Below are 23,222 nucleotides of genomic sequence, written 5' to 3' on the forward strand. Positions count from 1 at the left end.
ATTATATTTCATTTATTTTTCATGTATTTTTAATAATAATATTGTTATTATTGAAATTTGTGTTATTATAGATTTATAGATATTATAGATTAATTATTGTATTATTTTCAATACCAAAAATAATCAATAATTATATTATTATATATTTTATAACTGTATTATTATTATTATTATAGTAATAATTATTATAATAGTAATATTGTTTTGTATTTTCTTTATTATAAATACATTTCATTAATTACTAAAAATATAAATAATAATTTTATTAGTATTTGTATTTATATTTGTATTTATGTAATTTGAATATAAACATATATAATATAAATGCATTTCTTTCAGTACCAGAAACTTTCAACTGTTTTAAGTCTTTTTAAAAAGACTTTTACCTGTTATTTGCAGCTTGCTAATGTGGCGCACTACTTGCATGCCAACTATGTAGACAACAGACAACAAGGCAGCTCACTAGGTTTTAGAAGAGCCATTGAATTAAAGATCCTGTTTAAAGATGACTTTGCTCAGAAAGTCAATGATGTGAGGACGAGTAATGAGCTGTTTCTTTAATTGTCTGAACTGATCTAATCTAAGATCCCGGCAGTTGTTCTAAATGGAAAAACGGATACTGTCTGTTAGTTTTGAGTGGGATTAAGGGTCTGTTGAGTGTGTGTACACATTCTCTGTGTGTGTGTGTGTGTGAAGGTGCTGACAGAATGAAGCGCTCGCCGCTCACACACCTTTTCCTCTCACGGCTTGCGTGTCATCCAGGTGATTCATGACGCTCATGTGAAAGGAGTCTGTCGCCAGTTTCAGAGAAATATTAGCAGAGTTCAAGCTCTCCTGCCCTTCCTTGTTTCACAAGACACTTTGCTGTGGGGCAGGTGAGCCTCTTAACCACATGAAGAATTCCCAATCATTCCCCAAACCGCACTAAAAGCCCCCGAGAAGATTAATACGTCCAGAGGAACGGTGTCAGAGCGTGCCGATGGCAGCAGACGATTTAAGCTCGCTTTCTTCTTCTGCGTTCGAGTCTACGGGAAACTTTTATGACTCAGAAGTTGCTCTTTATGGAGTTCTCAGTTATGTTTCATTGAAGTGTTAACGTCTCAGATGTTTCTACAGACTCAAATCAGTCATTGTCGGTTGAAATTGACGTATTAGGTTGAATATATTTTAGTTATTTTATTATTTGAAACTATATACTGTTTGTACTTTTTAATTTTTATTTAAATTGTATATATGCATTTTTATAATACATTTTTATTTAATTAATATAAATGGTCATTTATACTAGAATTTTTATTTTTAATAATTTGCATTAATATATTTTATTATATTATTAATTACTTTGGTATTTAATCCATTTGTTTTGTACTATTTATTTTTATTTATTTATTTAATTATAGATTACAGGATTTTATAATAATATATAATAATAAAATAATAACTACAATAAATAATCAACAAACAAAAAATGTATAGCTATAAAATGCTTTTTAATTTTTTATTTACATTTTATATATGCACATAATTTCTGTTTAATTGAATTTAATTAATCGACGTAAATGGAATTTGTATTTTTTTTAATTGTTAAATTACATTAATATGTTTTATTATATTAATTAATTACTTAATTACATTGGTATTTCATCAATTTAAATTGATTTTATTCATCAATTTAAATTGACTTTTTTTTTTAAATTTAATTATAGATTACAGAATTTTAATTCATTTAAATAAATTCTTTTATATTTTATATTATATTTATAAATATTTTATATTATATTTAACATAAAAACCCAAGTAGATAATAATAAAATAATAACTAAAATAAATAATCAACAAACTAAAATTGTATAGCTGTAAAATGAATGTGGAGCAGCTCAGATTATTTATATTTTGTACTATTTATTGAATTACATTAATATATTTTATTATATTAATTAATTACTTTGGTATTTAATCAATTTAATTTGTTATTTATTCTTTCATTTTATTTTATTTTCTCTTGGCTAAATTCATTTTTATTTAATTATAGATTACAGAATTTTATAATAATAATAAAATAATAACTACAGTAAATAATCAACAAACAAAAAATGAATAGCTATAAAATGCTTTTTAACTTTTTAATGCTTTTTAAATTTTTATCTAAATTTTATATATGCACATAATTTATATTTAATTTAATTTAATTAATCAATGTAAATGGTAATTTATGTACACTAGTTATGCTATTTTAATTATTTGAATTTTTCGTTTTTTAATTATTAAATCACATTAATATATTTTATTATATCAATTAATTACTCAATTACGTTGGTATTTAATCAATTTATATTTATAGATTTTATATATTTTTAATTTGTACTATTTATTCTATAATTTTATTTTATTTTGGCTAAATTCATTTTTTATTTAATTATAGATTACAGAATTTTTATTTATTTAAATAAATTATTTTATATTTTATATTATATTTATACATATTTTTATATTTAAAATAAAAAAACCCAAGTAGATAATAATAAAGTAATAACTAAAATAAATAATCAACAAACTAAAATTTTAAATTTCTATAATTTGTAGTTAAATGCTATATATGCATATATACATTAATACAATTTTAATTATGATAATTTCTTTTTCATTTAATTTGAATACATTTTTATGGTAATTTATGTATACTAGTTATGCTTTTTTAATTATTTAAATTTAATTTTTTTAAATTATTAAATTACATTAATATGTTTTATTATATTAATTAATTAATTGCGTAATTATTATTATTATTATTTTTAATCAATTTAAAACGATTTTATGTATTTTAATTTGTACCATTTATTCTTTCAGTTCTCTTGGCTAAATTTATTTTTATTTAATTACAGACTATAGAATTTTAGTTTCTTTAAATCAATTGTTTTTTATTATATATTCCTAAAATTCCAAAAACCCAAGTATCTAAAATTAAAATAATAACTAAAATAAATAATCAATAAACAAAAAAGATTAAAACAAGACTATATAGCTATAAAATAAATGCGGAGGAGCAGAAATGTCTGATTTTGACTCAAGTTTGGCATCTTGAGCATAGTTTGAGACATGGTTGAGAAAATTTATCGTGTTATAAAGATGTTTAGATACTTTACTAAACAACAAATGGTTGCGGCGTAAATGTTTGCAAACATCACAAACGTCCATGAGTCGAGACTGAATTGGATTATATAGCCATCCATCTCTGTCTCATTAAGTAGAATTATGCATTTATATTCTCTATTTTATACAATTATATAATAATACAATAATAAAAATACAGACATCAGCGTTCTTTTTTCATTTCGCCTGAATTTGGTATCGCATAACAGACCACAGAAAAAGAAATCAAAGTTGTTTTGGATGGTCTGAGTGTGTGTTTCCAAAGTAAACTCATAATGAAGACACATTACTGAGATCCTTCATGAATCACTCCGCTCTTGGTGTTTAGAGTATAAAGCTCTATATTAGATGTTTCTCGGTTTGCTTGTTGTTGTTCTTTGCATAAGACCAGTTTTGGTTTAAGATAAACGGGCGTTTTTCTCTCTCTTCATTCGCGGTGAAATCAAATCCTCTGGAGCGCACAGGGCAGAATTTTGTTAAATCTGAACCTAATTGCAAATTACTCTCCAGTGAAGCCTAACAATATACCGAGACGGTCTTTTATACAGAAAAGCAAACCTTGAGGTCTAATTTTTGACCAGACTCAGTTAATCAAATGCAATATTCTCTAAAATGCAGTTTGATTTCACGCAACAGCACACAAAATGTAATGTAGACATTGAGGAGTCACTGTAGTATGAAAGCTTAGCCGCCTTTCCACTAGCGGGCCGAACGGTTCTTAGAACGATCAGGTACGATTCCAGTTGTGTTTCCACATGAGCCTGGTACAGCACGATTACAAATCGTTCTCAGCCCGGTTAGACAACCGTGCTAAACCGTGCCGATAGAGTGTGTGTGCTAAGCGGAAGCGCGCTATTTGATCACACAGCCAAGTAAACAGCTACGTTGCGTTCATAGCTCATGCATTAATACTATCAATAAATGTGGTGTTTTTTAGAAAGGTTTTACCTTCTGTGCTCGTCTCCGTTGGCATGCATATCCCCTCAGTATTATTTTTTTTGCACCAAGAGTTGTGTCCTTTTTTTCTGTTATTTAACGAAGTAAATATCAGATTAAAAAAAGGAGTCCCAAAAACAGAAATATCTGATCATAGTCCATATCGCTGTTTACATTACAATTGCGTTACCAAGGCAACGACTTGGATAAAGATTAAAACTGAGAACTGCAAGATGTAAACTCAAAATTGTGAGATATAAACTCTGAATTACGAAATATAAACTCAGAACTGAGAGATACAAACTCAGATTTGTAATAAACTCAGAATTGTGAGATATAAACGCAGAATTGTAAGATACATACCCAGAATTGCAATGAACTCAGAATTGCAAGATATAAACTCAGAAATGCAAAATTTACTCAAGAATTACGGGATGTTTACGTAGAATTGTGAGATACAAACCCAGAATTGTGATAAACTCAGAATTAAGAGAAATAAACTCAAATTGTGATAAACGCAATTGCGAGATACAAACACAGAATTGAGAAAAATAAACTCAGAATTGCAAGATATAATCTCAGAAATGCAAAATAAACTCAAGAATTACGGGATTTAAATGTAGAGTTGTGAGATACTAACAGAATTGTGATAAACTCAATTGCAAGATATAAACTCAGAATTGATATAAACTCAGAACTGCGAGAAATAAACTCAGAATTGAGAGATATAAACTCTGAATTGTGATGAACTCAGAATTGCAAAATATAATCTCAGAAATGCGAAATAAACTCAAGAATTACGGGATTTAAATGTAGAATTGTGAGATACTAACAGAATTGTGAGATGAACTCAGAATTGCAAGACATAAACTCAGAATTGATATAAACTTAGAATTGTGATAAACTCAATTGCAAGATACAGATTCAGAATTAAGAGAAATAAACTCAGAATTGCAATAAACTCAGAATTGTGAGATATAAACTCTGAATTGAGAGAAATAAACTCAGAATTGCAATAAACTCAGAATTGCGAGATACAAACTCAGAATTGCAAGAAATAAACTCAGAATTGAGAGAAATTAATTCAGAATTGCGAGATACAAACTCAGAATTAAGAGAAATTAACTCAGAATTGCAATAAACTCAGAATTGTGAGATATAAACTCTGAATTGAGAGAAATTAACTCAGAATTGCAAGAAATAAACTCAGAATTGAGAGAAATAAACTCAGAATTGAGAGATATAAACTCTGAATTGTGATGAACTCAGAATTGCAAAATATAATCTCAGAAATGCGAAATAAACTCAAGAATTACGGGATTTAAATGTAGAATTGTGAGATACTAACAGAATTGTGAGATGAACTCAGAATTGCAAGATATAAACTCAGAATTGATATAAACTCAGAATTGTGATAAACTCAATTGCAAGATACAGATTCAGAATTGAGAGAAATAAACTCAGAATTGTGAGATATAAACTCTGAATTGAGAGCAATTAACTCAGAATTGCGAGATACAAACTCAGAACTGCGAGATATAAATAGAATTGCAAAAGAAACTCAGAATTGTGAGATATAAACGCAGAATTGTAAGATACATACCCAGAATTGCAATGAACTCAGAATTGCAAGATATAAACTCAGAAATGCAAAATTTACTCAAGAATTACGGGATGTTTACGTAGAATTGTGAGATACAAACCCAGAATTGTGATAAACTCAGAATTAAGAGAAATAAACTCAAATTGTGATAAACGCAATTGCGAGATACAAACACAGAATTGAGAAAAATAAACTCAGAATTGCAAGATATAATCTCAGAAATGCGAAATAAACTCAAGAATTACGGGATTTAAATGTAGAGTTGTGAGATACTAACAGAATTGTGATAAACTCAATTGCAAGATATAAACTCAGAATTGATATAAACTCAGAACTGCGAGAAATAAACTCAGAATTGAGAGATATAAACTCTGAATTGTGATGAACTCAGAATTGCAAAATATAATCTCAGAAATGCGAAATAAACTCAAGAATTACGGGATTTAAATGTAGAATTGTGAGATACTAACAGAATTGTGAGATGAACTCAGAATTGCAAGACATAAACTCAGAATTGCAATAAACTCAGAATTGCGAGATACAAACTCAGAATTGCAAGAAATAAACTCAGAATTGAGAGAAATTAATTCAGAATTGCGAGATACAAACTCAGAATTAAGAGAAATTAACTCAGAATTGCAATAAACTCAGAATTGTGAGATATAAACTCTGAATTGAGAGAAATAAACTCAGAATTGCAATAAACTCAGAATTGTGAGATATAAACTCTGAATTGAGAGAAATTAACTCAGAATTGCAAGAAATAAACTCAGAATTGAGAGAAATAAACTCAGAATTGAGAGATATAAACTCTGAATTGTGATGAACTCAGAATTGCAAAATATAATCTCAGAAATGCGAAATAAACTCAAGAATTACGGGATTTAAATGTAGAATTGTGAATACTAACAATTGTGAGATGAACTCAGAATTGCAAGATATAAACTCAGAATTGATATAAACTCAGAATTGTGATAAACTCAATTGCAAGATACAGATTCAGAATTGAGAGAAATAAACTCAGAATTGTGAGATATAAACTCTGAATTGAGAGCAATTAACTCAGAATTGCGAGATACAAACTCAGAACTGCGAGATATAAATAGAATTGCAAAAGAAACTCAGAATTGCGAGATACAAACTCAGAATTGCGATAAACTCAGATCTCAGAAATGCGAAATAAACTATAGTAGTTGCTATAAACCAAGAATTGCAAAATCTCAAGCGCTTACGTTGAAGCATAAGCGCTTCTTACATGTAATTCAATGTAAAGAGCTACTTGGAATAAATCACCAAACATTTCTGAGTTGCAGCCAATCATCTGCATTTGCGTTTTCTTGCATGCAGTGAGCGTCAGAGTGCTTTCCCAGCAGGGCATTGGGCCGTCTGTCACTGATAAAGTGCAGATTAGAATGGTAAGATATGGTAACACAGAACTGTGATGAACTCAGAATTGGAATATAAACTCAGAATTGTGAGATACAAATGCAGAATTTTGAGATCTATTTACAGTTGTGTTTACAACCACAAGAAATAAATGTAAAATAGATGTACACTAAGAATTCGGAGATAAAAAAAAACATAATTGCAAGACTGAACTGAACTGCGAGGTTTTTTATTTTTCATCCCATAGTGGAAACATGCTTCATCCTGTCGCATCCCGTAATTTAAAAAATGCTTTGCTTTAGTGAATCAGCACCAAGTTTTCAAGTGTGTAGCAGAATGAGAAGGAAGTTTTCTTCAAAGTGACGTTGCAGTTACCAGAAGGAAATCTCAAGCGCTTGTATTAAAGCATGAAATTCAGTGAGTGCTTCTTACATGGAATTTAATATCAGGAGCTGCTTGGAATAAATCATCGAACATGTCTGAGTTGCAGCCAAGCATGTGCATTTGCACTTCTTGCATGCAGCGAGCGTCAGAGCGCTTGTCTCGGCAGGTACTGACACTTTGACATTGGGCCGTCTGTCACTGATAAAGTGCAGATTAGTCAAATCCCCCTGCAGCCACAGGAAGCAGATCTGAATCTCCTCTGGAGGTATTCCTGTTCAATCAATCACTGACCCTGAGTCGAGGGTATCTGTATGGAAATGTGTCCGTTTAGTGCAGGTCAGGGATAAGATGTTCTCATCAGGGACTGAGAACACAAACAGAACAGAAATCAAATCCAGAGGAAAGAGAAGTAGGAAAATATACAAGAGATAAGAGGTCAGTTTAATTATGCCTTGTGAACTCCTAATTATTATTATTATTAGATATTTTAATAATATGGGTAGTTAAAATTGTTTATTATATTTATTTTTAGTATATTATTGATTTTTGTCTTTTTGAATTATTAATTGAAATTATAATTAAATGTGTGTGTATATATATATATATATATATATATATAAATAAAATTGTCATTTTATGTGTAGCATTTATATTTTTATTATTGTTTTTTTTTCATGTTTTTTTTAATTTCTTTTATATATAAAATATATATGTATATTTTCATTTTCATTATTTTGCAGTTATTTAGCGTTTTGTTTTTAAAATAACTTAATCAAATTTATTATTGTTGTTATATTTTTGCATAAGCGAGTGTGTGTGGTAAAATGGTGTAGGGCCGCCCGTGTGTTAGTGAACAGGAGACAGTGCTGATTCAGCAAACCCTCCTCCTGTGTGGATGGACAGACGATGGGAACAGGATGTGAGGATGAAAGCTGCGCCTGTCACAATCAGATCATCTCTCTGTTCTGATCTGGACAGGTAGACGGACTGTAACCCTTATCGTGGACACATATAAAGAAATATAAAGAGCTGTGCATTTTCATGTGTGCTGAACGTTTGTGATAAGTGATCTGCTGTGGTTCTTTGATCTCTGATCTTAAAGAGCATTCAAATGCGAGCGCTTGTGAACAATAGAGCAGGAGTGCGCTTCATGGGAGCTTATCTGGATGGAGTCGTGATTAAAGAGCTGCTTGAGATAGAACAAGAATGATCTAGAAATGCACAATGTGAAAGTCCCTCAGTAGTGGATTACATAAAATTTTACTTGTTTTTGATTTCATGTGAAGGAGACTTTTCCCTCATGGTTTACAGATGGCTTATCTTCTGCTGGTTTGATTTGTGTTGCAACTTTCCGGACACACACTTAGCCTTTTGGCCAAATTTCATGTCTGAATTTTTACCTAAAAATATTTGTGTGTAAGAGTTATAATTTAATATAATAATTCATTTATGTTTGTTTCTATATTTTTTTCTAAAAGTGTTTTAAAAAAATAATGAAAAAATCGATCTATCTATCTACTGATATAATATATATATATATATATATATATATATATATATACTTATTTATTAATATATTTTCTAATTATACACAAAATGTAATATATATATATATATACATATATGTATACATATATACATATTTTACACACACACACACACACACACACACACACACATATATAACACATTTTTAATTTTATTATTTACTTTTATGTGATGTTATTTATTAATATATAGTTATGTCAGAATTTATTTATTAATATTTACTTTTATATATATAATGTTTCTATATTTTTTAATTATAAAAAACCTAAAAAAATGTATATGTGTGTATGTGTGTGTGTGTGTGTGTGTGTGTGTGTATATATATATATATATGACATTATAATATATACATATATATACACACATGGTTTTATTTATTAATATTTACTATTTAATATTTTATGTTTCTATATTTTTTAATTATAAAAACTTAAAAAAAAATGTATGTGTGTGTGTGTGTGTATATATATATATATATATATATATATATATATATAAAATTTCTACATTTTATATATATATATATATATATATAATTTCATATACATATAGATCATATACATATACATACTTATAATTTCATATATATATATATATATATATATATATAAAATTATATATTTTATATATATTATATATAATAACTTAATGTGTAATTTCAATGTTAAAATTATAATGATTATAAATAATAATTCTAATTTATATGTGTGTTTCATTTCATTTATTATAACTTCATTTCTTGCGCACTTGCTCTAGTATCTAGTATGCATCACAGTGCACAGTACAGATGAGATTCGGGCTGCTCAGAGACGCTCATGTTTAATTGAACAGGGTTTTTTTCTTTTCATTTTTAATTTTTGGGTGAACGATCCCATGCTGGACTTCACTAATTAGTTTGCAGAGCCAGCGGTTGTCTCTCTTGGCCGTAGCTTCATCCTAACTCTTCCCGATGCTCTCGCTGACCTCAGCTGTAGCAGAAACAGCCGTTTTAGCAGCGGTTGGCCGTGTTCTCCGGCCTCAAAGTGCCCTCCGGGTGGGCGTAGCGTCCAGCAAGGGCACTACGTCCGTCCGGCGGCATGAATGGAGCATTTGGAGCTGCCCAGGCCGTCGCAGGGTTCAACGGGATTGTTTGTTCTCTCTGAGGTTGTAAATCTCCTCAGCCGTGTCAAACGTGATTTGTTTAGCGGTTCGCTTTCGTCCGTTTGAGCCAAAGCGGTCAGCCGGCATGACGGACGCAGCCGTCCGCCCACCTTCTCTACGTGAGGTCATGAGGATATATATATATATATATATATATATATATATAGATATATATATATATATACGTAAAGCGAGGGTAAACAGAGACAGAGCGCTACTCTTCCACAGCGATCTTGGATTCTGTCGCAGACACTTGCCACTAAACTCTATTAGACATCTGTTTTAATATTCCTCTCTTCTTCCCTTCCAAGTTCTTTGAGGGTTTTCTGGTCAGTCCAGTTTTCCATTGGCAGGGTTCGAGGCTATCCCAGGGTGCTTCTAGCTGGAGTCGAGTCAGGGCTTTGGGTCTGGCCTCCTCTGATGTGCTTTATTCACTTTGGCGTTTGTGAGTACGGCCCTCTCGTACCGTTAACCCGATGTGGACAGCAGCCTGATTGGGCACCGCCTGCGCGATGGATAGGAAAGATTGCGAGGCTGGGGAAGACTGTATTTTTGGAAAATGTTGGAAATTGGAATTGGGACGTTTTGCTTGCGAGCTTGCGTTCGTTTTAATTTTTCATTTTGTGCTTTTTCAAAGTGGGAAAGCTGTGGTTTTTTGTGGTTTGAAGCTATGCTGTACTCTTTGGCATTTAACTAATTGTTAACTAACAATTAGAGCCTGACTGCTTGTATTTATTTATTTATTTAGTATTCCATGTGTATTCCACGTGTAGGCCTTGTCCGCACTAATACGTCTTTTTCTCTTCAATTTGGCCTTCTGTCCACACTGAGACAGCGTTTTTGTTGACGAAAATGAAGCTTTTGAAAACGCTATTCAAAGTGGATTATTTTGAAAACGCAGTTGTAGTGTGGACCGCTGTTTATACCAGTTTTGTTGCACGCTCTTTATATTAAAGTCCTGCAAAGATGACAGAAAATGTATTCGCAATTGTTGTCCTGCGAAAAAACTTTTATAATCATGAGTTAGTGCAACCTGGATGCATCAGTAGATGATGAGATATTTTCCTAAATAAAAAGATCCTGCCTGTAGAATTGCATGAAAACCTTATATGTGGTTTTACGCATGCACAGCAAGGTGAATTTAGGGAGAAAGTTTTAGAAAACACTTAACGAAGGGCATTTTAAAACGAAAGCGCTGTTTTCAAATGTGTCTGGTTTAATGTAGATGTAGCCTTAAATATATTATATTTTGAATATAAATATTTGCATTCATTTGAACATTTTATTAATATAAACAAATATCTAAATTTACATTTTTAAACAATATAATCACTAACAATATCAATATAATTTTGTAAAAACACTTTTTGCATATAAATTATAAATTGTTTTATATTAAACTATTTCACATATGAATATTTGTATTTGTGGTTATATATATATATATATATATATATATATAATTATTATTATTACAAAAGATTTATATTTTATAATTCACATATATGATTTTTTCACTTCTAATTTAATGCATATTTTTATTGTCAAAATTATAATAAATAATTATAAATAATAAATAATTATCATTTATATGTGTGTGTGTAAGAGTTAATATGAGTAATATATTATATATAAATTTAAATGTAATATTATTTATCAATATATATAGCATTAAAAATTCTGAATTAAAAAGTCAGATTTAAAAATTTCTTTATTAATACTTTCTTATATATTTTGTTCTATATATCTATATAATTGTAATTTTAAAAAATACATATATATGTGTGTGTGTGCGTGTGTTTGTGTGTGTGTATACATATATATATATATATATATATATATATATATATATATATTTATATAAATGCTGTTATAAATAAATGCTTTTCTTTTTTACTTTTTATTTATCAAAGAATCCTGGAAAAGTATCACATCTTCCAGAAGAATATTAAGCAGCACAGCTGTTTCCAACATTAATATTAAATCAGCATATTAGAATGATTTCTGAAGGATCATGTGACACTAAATACTGGAATAACGATGCTGAAAATAGAAAACCACTATTTTAAATTGCAATAGCATTTTTTAGTATTACTGTTTTTTTTTCTGTATTTTTGATCAAATAAATGGAAATTTGATGAGCACAAGAGACTTTAAAAACATTAAAAATCTGTCAGATCTATTTATTTATTTATTTTTTAAAGAAGAGGTTCTGTTGTCCTAAAGACGGATTAGTCAGCCAGTCATTCAGCCAAAAATATGCAGTTTTTCACATTTCTAGTTCAGTCATTTTGCATGTCTCATTTGATTTTGAGTAAAAATGTATAAACTTCTAGCCAACCAAAGTCAAAAAGAGAAGATGAAAACACTGCGTCTGTAATTACTTAAAACTGTCACACTGGAAAAGAAATTTATTCTGAACATCATATGAACTGACTGGCCTTAAAGAGAGACTTTGCATCTGCTCTCTCAGTTTCTATGTGTGTAATTTGCTCTCATTAGCAGCCGTCGTACATCCAGACACAACAGGGGGTGACAGTCCATCAGCACCCTTTCATTTCCCTAAAGTCTGTGTGTGTGTGTGTGTGTGTGTGTGTGTGTGTGTGTGTGTGTGTGCGTGCGCGTGCACACCAAATGCTGGTCCATGGCAGCCACTTTTCCTCTTGGCAATAATCTTTTTTTCCTGCTATTGCCATTAAACTGGCACTATGTGTATGTGTGTGTGTTTGTTTGAGTCAAAGACTTGAACATGCCAGTGTGTGTGAGGAGTGAAACTCTCTATCACAAGTTGGCTGGTTTGTGGTCACCAAAATGACACATGATTGCATGTATTTAATAAACAAAATCAGAACAAGAGGAGAGATTGATTATTATGGTCTGAGTATTTCTACTTGTGACGTTTTGAGGGATAAATGTTAAGAAGCCATCAATAAATAAATAAGCAATTATATTTTGCTTCAAGAAAATTATTTTAAGACCTTTGCAATTTTTAATGTCATGACAATTTAATTTTTTTAGTCCTCCAATTAATTTGGTTGCTAGGGTGTTGCTATGAATTTGCCGATGTGTTCTAATTTGTTGTTAGCATATTTTGGATGCTAGATTGTTTCGGCTGTTTGCTAGGGAGTTGCTTATGTGTTCAGGTTGGTTTTTGCCTAAGGTTATGTGGTTGCTAGGGTGTTGCTATGCAGTTACCAAGGTGTTCTAACTTATTTTTAACACATTTTGGATGCTGGAGTGTTTTGGCTGGTTGCTAGAGTGTTACTATGCAGTTGCTAAGGTCTTATAATTTGTTGTTGCCCACTATTATGTGGTTACTAGGTTGTTGCTATGCAGTTGCCAAGATATTCTAATTCATTTTTTAGCAAGTTTGGGATGCTAGGGTCTGGGTGGTTGCTAGGGTGTTGCTATGTGGTTGCTAAGATATTCTAATTTGTTTTTAGGACATTTTGATGCTAGAGTATTTTGGCTGCTGGCTAGGGAGTTACTTATGTGTTCAGATTGTTTATGCCCAAGGTTATGTGGTTGCTATGGTGTTGCTATGCAGTTGCCAAGGTATTCTCATTTATTTTTAACACATTTTGGATGTTAAAGTGTTTTGGATGGTTGCTAAGGTGTTGCTCTGTGGTCGCTAAAGTGTTCTAATTTTTTTAAAACACATTTTTGTTGCTAGAGTATTTCGGCTGGTTGCTAGGAAGTTGCTTATGTGTTCAGATTGTGTTTCCCAAGGTTATGTGGTTGCTAGGGTGTTGCTATGCAGTTGCCACGGTGTTCTAATTTGACTGTAGCACATTTGGAATGCTAGACTGTTTTGGCTGGTTGCTAGGGAGTTGCTTAGAAGCTCAGATTTTTTTTTTTTACCAAAGGTTATGATGTTGCTAGTTTGTTTTTAGCACATTGTGATTCTGGATGGTTGCTAGGATGTTACTATGTGGTTGCTGAGGTCTTCTAATTTGTTTTAGTGTATTTTGGTTGCTAGAGTGTTTTGGCTTATTGTTAGGGGGTTGCTTAGGTGTTCAGTTTGGTTTTACCCAAGGTTATGCAGTTACTAGGGTGTTGCCATGCATTTGCCACAGAGTTCTAAATTTTCTTTAGCACATTTTGGATGCTGGAGTGTTTTGGCTGGTTGTTAGGGTGTTGCTATGTGGTTGGTAAGGTCTTCTAATTTTCTAGCACATTTTGGATGCTAGACTTGTTTTAGTTCAGTTTTATCATTAATTTTTTCCCCCAGACTGTTCAGGTTGCTGAGGTGTTGCTAAGATGTTCTAATTTGTTTTTAGCACAGTGTGGTTGCTAGAGTGTTCTGGGTGGTTGCTAGGGTGTTACTATGCGGTTACTAAGGCCTTATAATTTTTTAGCACATTTTTAAATGCTAGAGTGTTTTGGCTGATTGTTAAGGAGTTGCTTAGGTCTTCAGATTGTCTTTTGCCCAAGGTTATGTGGTTGCTATGGTGTTCTAAATTATTTTAACATATTTAAATGCTAGAGCGTTCTGGATGGTTGCTACGGTGTTGCTATGTAGTTGCTAAGGTGTTCTAATTTGTTTTTAAGAATTTTGCCCAGTGTTATGTGGTTGCTTGCGTTTTGCTATGCTGGTTTTTGTCCAGCATGTAAAAACCATGCATGTTTTACCACAGTGTGGTTGCTAGGGTGTTGCTATGTAGTTGCCAAGACATTCTAATTGGTTTTTAGCATGTAATGTGCTTGCCAGTGTGTTTTGGCTGGTTGCTAGAAGGAGCTGGCCCAATGTTCTGTTGTTATGCTAGGTTTACAGCACATCTTTCTTTAGCAAGACAGGATTTATAAGACTTTGGCTCTTCTGATCAGAGATTGCTGTTATCAGTTCATTTATTTCTCGTATTTGTTGAGTGGATGTACTGTGAATATCCTCCTATGTTTGCTCCATGCGACACGTTAAATAAATCTCCAGATGTTTGTGTGTGTGTGTGGAACCTGCCGCCTGTCCCAGCAGCAGCGGAGGGCCAGATGTACCTCGCTGTGTTTCTTGTGGTGGGTTTGTAAGGTGCTCTGGCAGGAGAATTCAGCACTTTGGACAGCACCTTGGCTTTTCTTTCTCACACTCTGAGAAACATCTGTGGCCACTGTTAACAGCTGCAGCCGTTTCGCCAAAGGTGTACGGAAACATTGTTCGGCAGCTGAAATGAAACTAGCTCATCACACATTTTTCATGTTTGGAAGCCGAGTAGAAATCTGTACAAATCATAAATTCTCTTTTGTATATAAATATTTTTTTAATTCATGTTTTTATGTATTTTTTATATATGTTTTAAACATCATACACTTATAGTTATTTCGATGTTTGGGTGTTGCTATGCTGTTGCTAAATTGTTCTAATTTGTTTTTTCACACAATAATATTATACGGTTGCTAGGGTGTTCTGGCTGGTTGCTAGTGTGTTGCCATGCAGTTGCTAAGGTGTTCTAATTGGTTTTTAGCAGTGTTGTTGCTAAGCACAAGGTGGCTGGTTGCTAGAGTGTTCCTATGCAGTTGCTAAGGTATTCTAATTGGTTTTTAGCCCATTAATTGGTTTTCATGGTGTTGCTATGCCAGGGTGTTTTGGCTGAATATAAGTTATTGAATTTATTTAGCACAATGTGGTTGCTAGGATGTTGCTAAGGTTTTTAGCCCATTACATGAGTGCTGTGGTGTTCTGGCTGGTTTTCAGGGTGTTGCTAAGCAGTTTCTGTGGTGTTCTAATTTACTTTTGCCCAATGTTATGTGGTTTCTAAGGTGTTGCTGTGCTTTTTTTTTGTTGTTTCTAGGGTTTCTAGGGTGTTGCTATGCCAAGGTGTTCTGGCTGAATGTAAGGTATTGAATTTATTTCTCACAATGCGGTTGCTAGGGTGTTGTTAAGGTTTTTAGCCCGTTACGTGTGTGCTGTGGTGATTTGGCTGGTTTCTAGGGTGTTCCTAAGCAGTTTCTAAGGTGTTCTAATTTACTTTTGCCCAATGTTATGTGGTTTCTAAGGTGTTGCTGTGCTTTTTTTGTTGTTTCTAGGGTGTTGCTATGCCAGGGTGTTCTGACTGAATATAAGGTATTGAATTTATTTAGCACAATGCAGTTGCTAGGGTGTTGTTAAGGTTTTTAGCCCGTTACGTGGGTGCTGTGGTGATTTGGCTGATTTCTAGGGTGTTGCTAAGCAGTTTCTGAGGTGTTCTAATTTACTTTTGCCCAATATTATGTGGTTTCAAAGGTGTTGCTGTGCTTTTTGTTGTTTCTAGGGTTTCTAGGGTGTTTCTATGCCAGGGTGTTCTGGATGAATGTAAGGTATTTAATTTATTTCTCACAATGGTTTCTAAGGTGTTGCTGTGCTTTTTTTGTTTAACATGTGTAAATCATGAATGTGATTACAGCACGGCTCTGCTCAAGATATCTGATACAAGTCTGGTGAACTCTACATATTGTGCTAAGATGTGTGACCAACAGAACATCAGCGTGAGCTCTTAGCCACAGAGTTGCCACAATTAATCGAAAAGTAATCGGAAACGAAATTTGGAACCTCTAACGTAATTTCGACATAATTTTCTCATGTCCATTATTTTGGGTCGTTTTTTATTTAAATCCTGTTAATACTTTGCCCATCAAAACATAACACCATGTGGGTAGTCTACGCTATACATTGCGCTCACATCTTTTTGCAGAGCCTCGCACATGAGTTGCACATTTAAGACTGCGTGTCAAGTTAAAAGAATTGAAACTTTTACATGCAGCACCACTCATCAATGTCAGTTCCAAAACATTGGACCAATTAGAAGACCCCAGAGGCGGGGCAAGCGGCCTTTTGTATTTGATGGGAACATGGTAGTGTAGACATTTTTTTAAACCATTCCAGAGCGCTGTGTCTCACAGTTAATAATCGTTCATTAATCGTAATTGAGGTAAAATTATCAAGATTTAGATTTTAGGTCATAGCATCCAGTCCTAATTATGTATTTTTACATTTTACCGTTGCTGTGTCCGTAGATATTTTGCGTGCCCAAAGTGTGGTGTGACCGCAGCTTAACCTGGCATATGAGTAAGAGTAAATGTAAAACTACCACAGAATGTTAATTTTGCAAGTTTGTGCATGCAAATTTTTGCAAGTGTTTGAGTCCAGCTGAGCAGAAATCACAGCCTGTTCCCTCTTCCCCCCAGGCAGCAGGGAGGCGGCATTCACCTACGCCATCACCGCCGCTGGGGTTGCCCACGCCGTGACGGCCGCATGCAGCCAGGGCAACATGAGCCACTGCGGCTGCGACAGGGAGAAACAGGGCTACTACAACCAGGAGGAGGGCTGGAAATGGGGTGGATGCTCCGCGGACATCAAATACGGCATCGAGTTCTCCCGGAAGTTCGTGGATGCCCGGGAGATTAAAAAAAATGCCCGGCGGCTGATGAACCTTCATAACAACGAAGCTGGCCGAAAGGTGAGGCCGTTTTCTGCAACAATTCAGTTCGTCATTTAGCGATGTCATTTCTGCAAGACTGCCAGACCATTCATCCAAATGTTTTGTTTGACTGCACAGTTGGGAAAAGTGTCCAGACAATGCGTCTTAATCTGTTTAGACTTCAGAAGCTTTTCAAAAAACTTTGATGCTTGGAAGAGGTTTTTGCCTTGGAGAAACAAATAAAATCTTCGGGGAAAAGTTCTTATGCGTTCATTTGTTATTTCTCAAGAGCGTTTTAATTTGACAATTTACCAACATCGGTCGTGGTCGTCTTGCAGGAACATTTATCCATTTTGTTTGACTGCACGGTTGGGAAAATCTTCCAGACAATGCTGCCTAATCTGTTTTAGATGTCGGAGGCTTTAAAACATCGAAGCTTGGAAGCGCCTTTTGGCCGCCGTCGAGTTGAAGAAACAAATAACAAATTCCTGAGAAAAGTATCCATTAATTCATGTTGAAAAGACAAATGCATTTAGACTTCTATGTAATTCTTATTTCAGTCTAAAGAGCGTTTTAGAGTTTGGCTCTGTCAAGACACATCTTGACGGCCCTCCAAAAGCGCGCCGCATTGTGTGTGGCGTAGTTCGTTCCTCCTGTTTAAAACAGGTGTTTTCAGGTGGCATCTAAAAAGATTTGCCCACCGACCGACCCGAAGCGAGCTCGATCCCTGCAGCAGTCGGCCGTTTTCAGCAAGTCGTTTCGCATCGGCCAATTACTGCGTGTTTTCTCGGTTCCCGCCTTGATCCCGGTTCAAGCTCGGTTTGGCCGCTCGCCGCTCTGGCCATGTTTGTTTGTTTGATAGCTGTTAGTCATCCAAGAACACAAAACAACATGCACTGAAACAGCAGAACCGCATGTGCTCCGGTGACAAATGGATCTAATTAATAACACAGGGCTTTATGGTGTGAGCGAGCCTGAGCCGAGCCGGGACTGAGCCCCAGGATGGCGGTTGCCAGTTGGAGCCCGGCCAATCCCATCGCGGGCCGCTGCATGGAATCATCAAGTCTAAAGCCTGTAACAGGATATTATTGCGAGTCTTTCTGCAGCACTGAAAACACAGCCCTCGCTCCATTGAGTCAGGCTTTTTTCTCGTCTTTTATAGAGGACCCACAATGGCAGTCGTGGAGCCATAGCATCATAGGGGAAGGGGAGGGAAGGGGGGGAGGGACGGGACGTACCATATGACTCTGGATTGGGGAAGATGGAAGTTGCCGCTCTGGAATTTCAATTGCTATCATACGTGTATGTGGTTGGCGCGAGCCGGGGCCAAAACTGGTCCGCATTAGCGCTGTGGATGTAAGCGTATCCAGGCAAATGTAAACAGCGCCGCGGGCCTTCGGGTGGCTTGTGAAGTCACACGTCGTTCATTTCGAAACGCCGTTGCTTGTGGGCACACGCTGGCTCGGTGTATGTTGAATCCACGTTGGTTATAAACGTATTTCTCTGCAGAATCAACATTGATGCATTGAAGCCACGTGGAACCGATTTCAACAGCGTACGGCCGTTCGGATAATCAATGTTTTACAAGGGAACAATTTGTTAATTGGTTAAAATCGAGTTTACATTTTCTGAAATAAATTTACTGCTTGGCAGAATTAAAACATTCTACTTGTTATTAAAGGTTTCAAAACCTAGTGAGCTGCTTGGTGTATATATATGAAAATGTGAAAATGTGACAAATTGAGAAATAACAACAACAACAAAAAGGAATGTATCAAAAGCAAAGATAGATTTATGAATAAACATAGAATGTGTGTTGCAAACATTTTCCACAGCCCATATAGAAAGAAAACAAAGAAAGAAGGAAAAATGTAGGGGGGGAAAGTAGTAATAATACAAGTAATAAAACAATGGTTTATATTAATAATGATAATCATGATATACAATAGTATCATATTTGAAAAAAAAAAAAGAATAGAAGTAGATCAATTATTGGTACTAATAATTAAATGAGGAAGAAGAGATTGAAAAAAATGTGTAATAAATAAAATAAAAATACATGAAAAAATGTTTTTACATTTTTTTTTCCTTTAAGTAATAATGATAATAATAATAATAATAATAATAATATACTATTGTAATAACATTTATACATATATGTATATATATATATATATATATATATATATACACACACACATACAATTAATTTGGCACTAATTACTTTAAACAAACTAAGTTCTGTCATTTCAATGTATATAAAGTTTAACCACTATTTATTAACATTTATTTAGTTTTATATTTATTGACGATAGATTTTAAGTAGTTGTATTATTTAATGTATTTACTTTATATTGTACTTTTTTATTTTATATATATATATATATATATATATATATATATATAGTCTTAGTTTTAGTTGACAATACATTTTACATACAGTTGTATTATTTAATATTTATTATATATTGTACTTTTTATTATACATATATATGTAATGTTAAGAGTACAATATAAAATAACAATACAATACAGAAGTGTATTTAATTATTTTTGTTTTACTTTTATATTATTACTCAATTTTAAAGTAATATTTGTAATATTATTCATATTTTATTTTAATGTAAAGATATTAAACATTTTTTACATAACTATATATGTGTGTGTGTGTGTGTGTGTATAACAACAAATGTATATAAAAATCTTTTTTCATAGACATTATAAAAATTATTAATATTTTATTTTTATGAAAAATATAAAACTGAATATATATATATATATATATATAAAAATGTATATAAAAATATAACTGAAAAAAGGATCTCCATTTATATATATATATATATATATATATATATATATATACGTAAAATGTATAAAAGGTATTATGCCTTACAATGCATAAATATACATTTTTATATACATTTGTGTATGTGTGTGTGTTGCCTTACAATATTACAAAGCCATCTATTTGGGCAGCTCCAGAACAAGTACATTTTTAAATGTAGAATTATAATGCAATAATATATTTATTCAGTTCATTTTTAGCATAATTCAATCAGAGGCCAATTAGGAAACAGTTTTTTCTTTAAAATGGAAAACTGGCGGCTTTCATATGAGTCATAGAAAAAGGCCAGGAAGTACAAAACTTGACTGTAAGCTTTTCTAAATGTCTTGCCAGAACAATCCTTCCGACCTCTTTTGTTATTGCGCAGACCCTGTTGAAATCGAGATCTTCCAACCGACCCAACTGTCGATGGCCTCGCGTGGGTCAAGACGGTTTTGTGGGATTGATCAATTAGTTTACATGTGTTTTCCAGGGAAATGATAATTGCTTTTGGTGAGGAGTCGTGCCAGACAGAGAAAAAGGGTCTGGAAAAAGTCTTTCAGCGTTTCGTACAGTATTGATATCCAATGTAAAACTAAAAATATAAAATATCTTCTTTTCTTTGGAGTACACTGTACATATTCGCTTGGCGATTTGAACCCTTCCTTTTCGTTTGCCGGCGGCCGTTCGGTAGCTTCGTCGCTGCGAAAGATCTGCAATGCATTAAACAGCTCAATAATCCACTTCTGACTGGGAGTATCATGGTGTTTGGTTATAGGAGATTGATATTTATTTTTCCTGCTCATAGATGTGGTGCGCAGGAAGGTAGAGAGAATTACAGAGTAGAGGACGGCTGTAGGTTTGATGGGTAACTGGCAGAGAGCTGCTGGTGCGGATCAGCAGCGAGCGTCTGAAGTCTCCGGCAGTATTAATGTAGCACATTAGATCGTCGCTGCGCCAGCATATGGTTTTTCCACTGCATGTACGTTGCTTGTCTTCCAAACAGGCCAACGCAAACCATAAAAAGGACGATTTCCGAAAGCCGTTAGCGTGTGCACATGTGAATGTTTTCTGTACGCATGGGATACGTCACAGATGCTGTGTCCCACAATGCATTGTGGTCGCTTTGACCTTCCTTTTCCATTGTGATGAGTGATCCGTAACTAATAATAATTTAATCTGCGCTTTTTGACATTTGGTTATTCGTCTGTCAACCGCAGTGACATTTTGAGTTGTTTATTTTTCAGATGCGCCTGTCATGCGTTATACCTTCTGTTTCATTTACAGTACTATTTTTTTACATTTTAGGCAGTATTCAGTTCACGGTAAGCTAGTGTGTTTTATATTGGATATCAAGTGGTGACCACCACAGCACACTAGACTTGTATAATAGTACTGTAATTGTAGAAAATGAACAAAAATCAAAAACATGACACTGATTAATACAGAGAAAATATTATATTTTAAATATCATGTAAAAGATACTGTTTTTATACCACAAAATACACTTTATTAGAAAAACTTAAATATTACATTATATAAAACATTAAATATAAACATTTAATGTATTATATATTAAATTATTAATATTATTTACAATCATTTATCATAAAATATTACTTAAATATAAAATGTAATATGCTAATATTATATGAAATATTATATGAAGGTAATAAATAAATACTATATAATATAGAACTTAAATCATATAATACTATCAAATTGTAGAAAATGAAACTAAAGTTAACACTAATATGACACTGATTAACATATATTACATCTAATTTAATAATACTATAGTTTATAATAAAATATGACTTAAATATTAAATATATCATAAGTATTGTATAAAATGTATTATAAAAAAATAACATAACTGTTGATCATTTAATGTGCAATATAATTTAATATAATATATTAATAACTTTTTTATAAAAAGAATAATTAAACTAAAAAAAAAAAAATCGACAACATGACACTGATAAACACCTGGAACATATTATATTATATTTTGGGCTGTCAAATGATTAATCGTGATTAATCATATACAAAATAAAAGTTTGAGTTTGCCTAATATATGTCTGTGTACTGTGTGTAATTATTATGTATATATAAATACAAACACATTCATGTATATATTTAAGAAATACAAGTATATGTTTTTTTTTAAAGATTTTTATATAATTTATATTATATATAAATAAAATAATGAATAATAATTACACACAGTAGACACACATATATTAGGCAAACTTTTATTTTGTATGTGATTAATTGTTTGACAGCCTTAATATTATATTTGATATAATATAATATAATATTTTTAATGTGATCACATCCACAAGCTACTTTCATGTTTGATCTTCTTTGCATGTTCACTTTGCAAAGACTGTGTCGGTACTTCTGCAGTGATGTAGGATGATTTTGAAATGATTTTTGAAGTTGAGGGAGAAAATACGATTGCAGTTTTTCCAGTTTTTAAAGACGAGCGTTTGAGATTAAAGGAGAAGTCCACTTCCAAAACAAAGATTCACATATAATCTACTCACCCCCTTGTCATCCAAGATGTTCATGTCTTTCTTTCTTCAGTCATAAAGAAATTATGTTTTTTGAGTTAAACATTTCAGCATTTTTCTCCATATAATGGACTGATATGGTGCCCTGAGTTTGAACTTCCAAAATTCAGTTTAAATGCAGCTTCAAACGATCCCAAATGCGGTTGTAAACGAGTCCAGCTGAGGAAGAAGGGTCTTATCTAGCGAAACGATCGGTTATTTTCATTTAAAAAAATACAATTTAAATACTTTTTATTGTTAAACGCTCGTCTTGACTTGATCTCCCTGAACTCTGTGTATTCTGG

The 23,222-nt window shown here is 32.7% G+C and overlaps 1 protein-coding gene across 3 annotated transcripts in view; it reads left to right on the forward strand.

Annotated features, from left to right (window-relative positions):
- The window catches only part of wnt7bb (wingless-type MMTV integration site family, member 7Bb), an 83,486-nt gene that overhangs the window by 57,877 nt on the left and 2,387 nt on the right, over positions 1–23,222 (forward strand). For all 3 annotated transcript variants that reach the window (XM_051100354.1, XM_051100353.1, XM_051100351.1), the window contains exon 3: positions 17,303–17,574. In XM_051100354.1, the coding sequence (XP_050956311.1) occupies positions 17,303–17,574 (272 nt within the window). The remainder of the gene's footprint in view (positions 1–17,302; positions 17,575–23,222) is intronic.

Source organism: Labeo rohita, chromosome 25 (genome assembly GCF_022985175.1).
Source record: "Labeo rohita strain BAU-BD-2019 chromosome 25, IGBB_LRoh.1.0, whole genome shotgun sequence".
In the NCBI taxonomy this organism is placed as follows: Eukaryota; Metazoa; Chordata; class Actinopteri; order Cypriniformes; family Cyprinidae; genus Labeo; species Labeo rohita.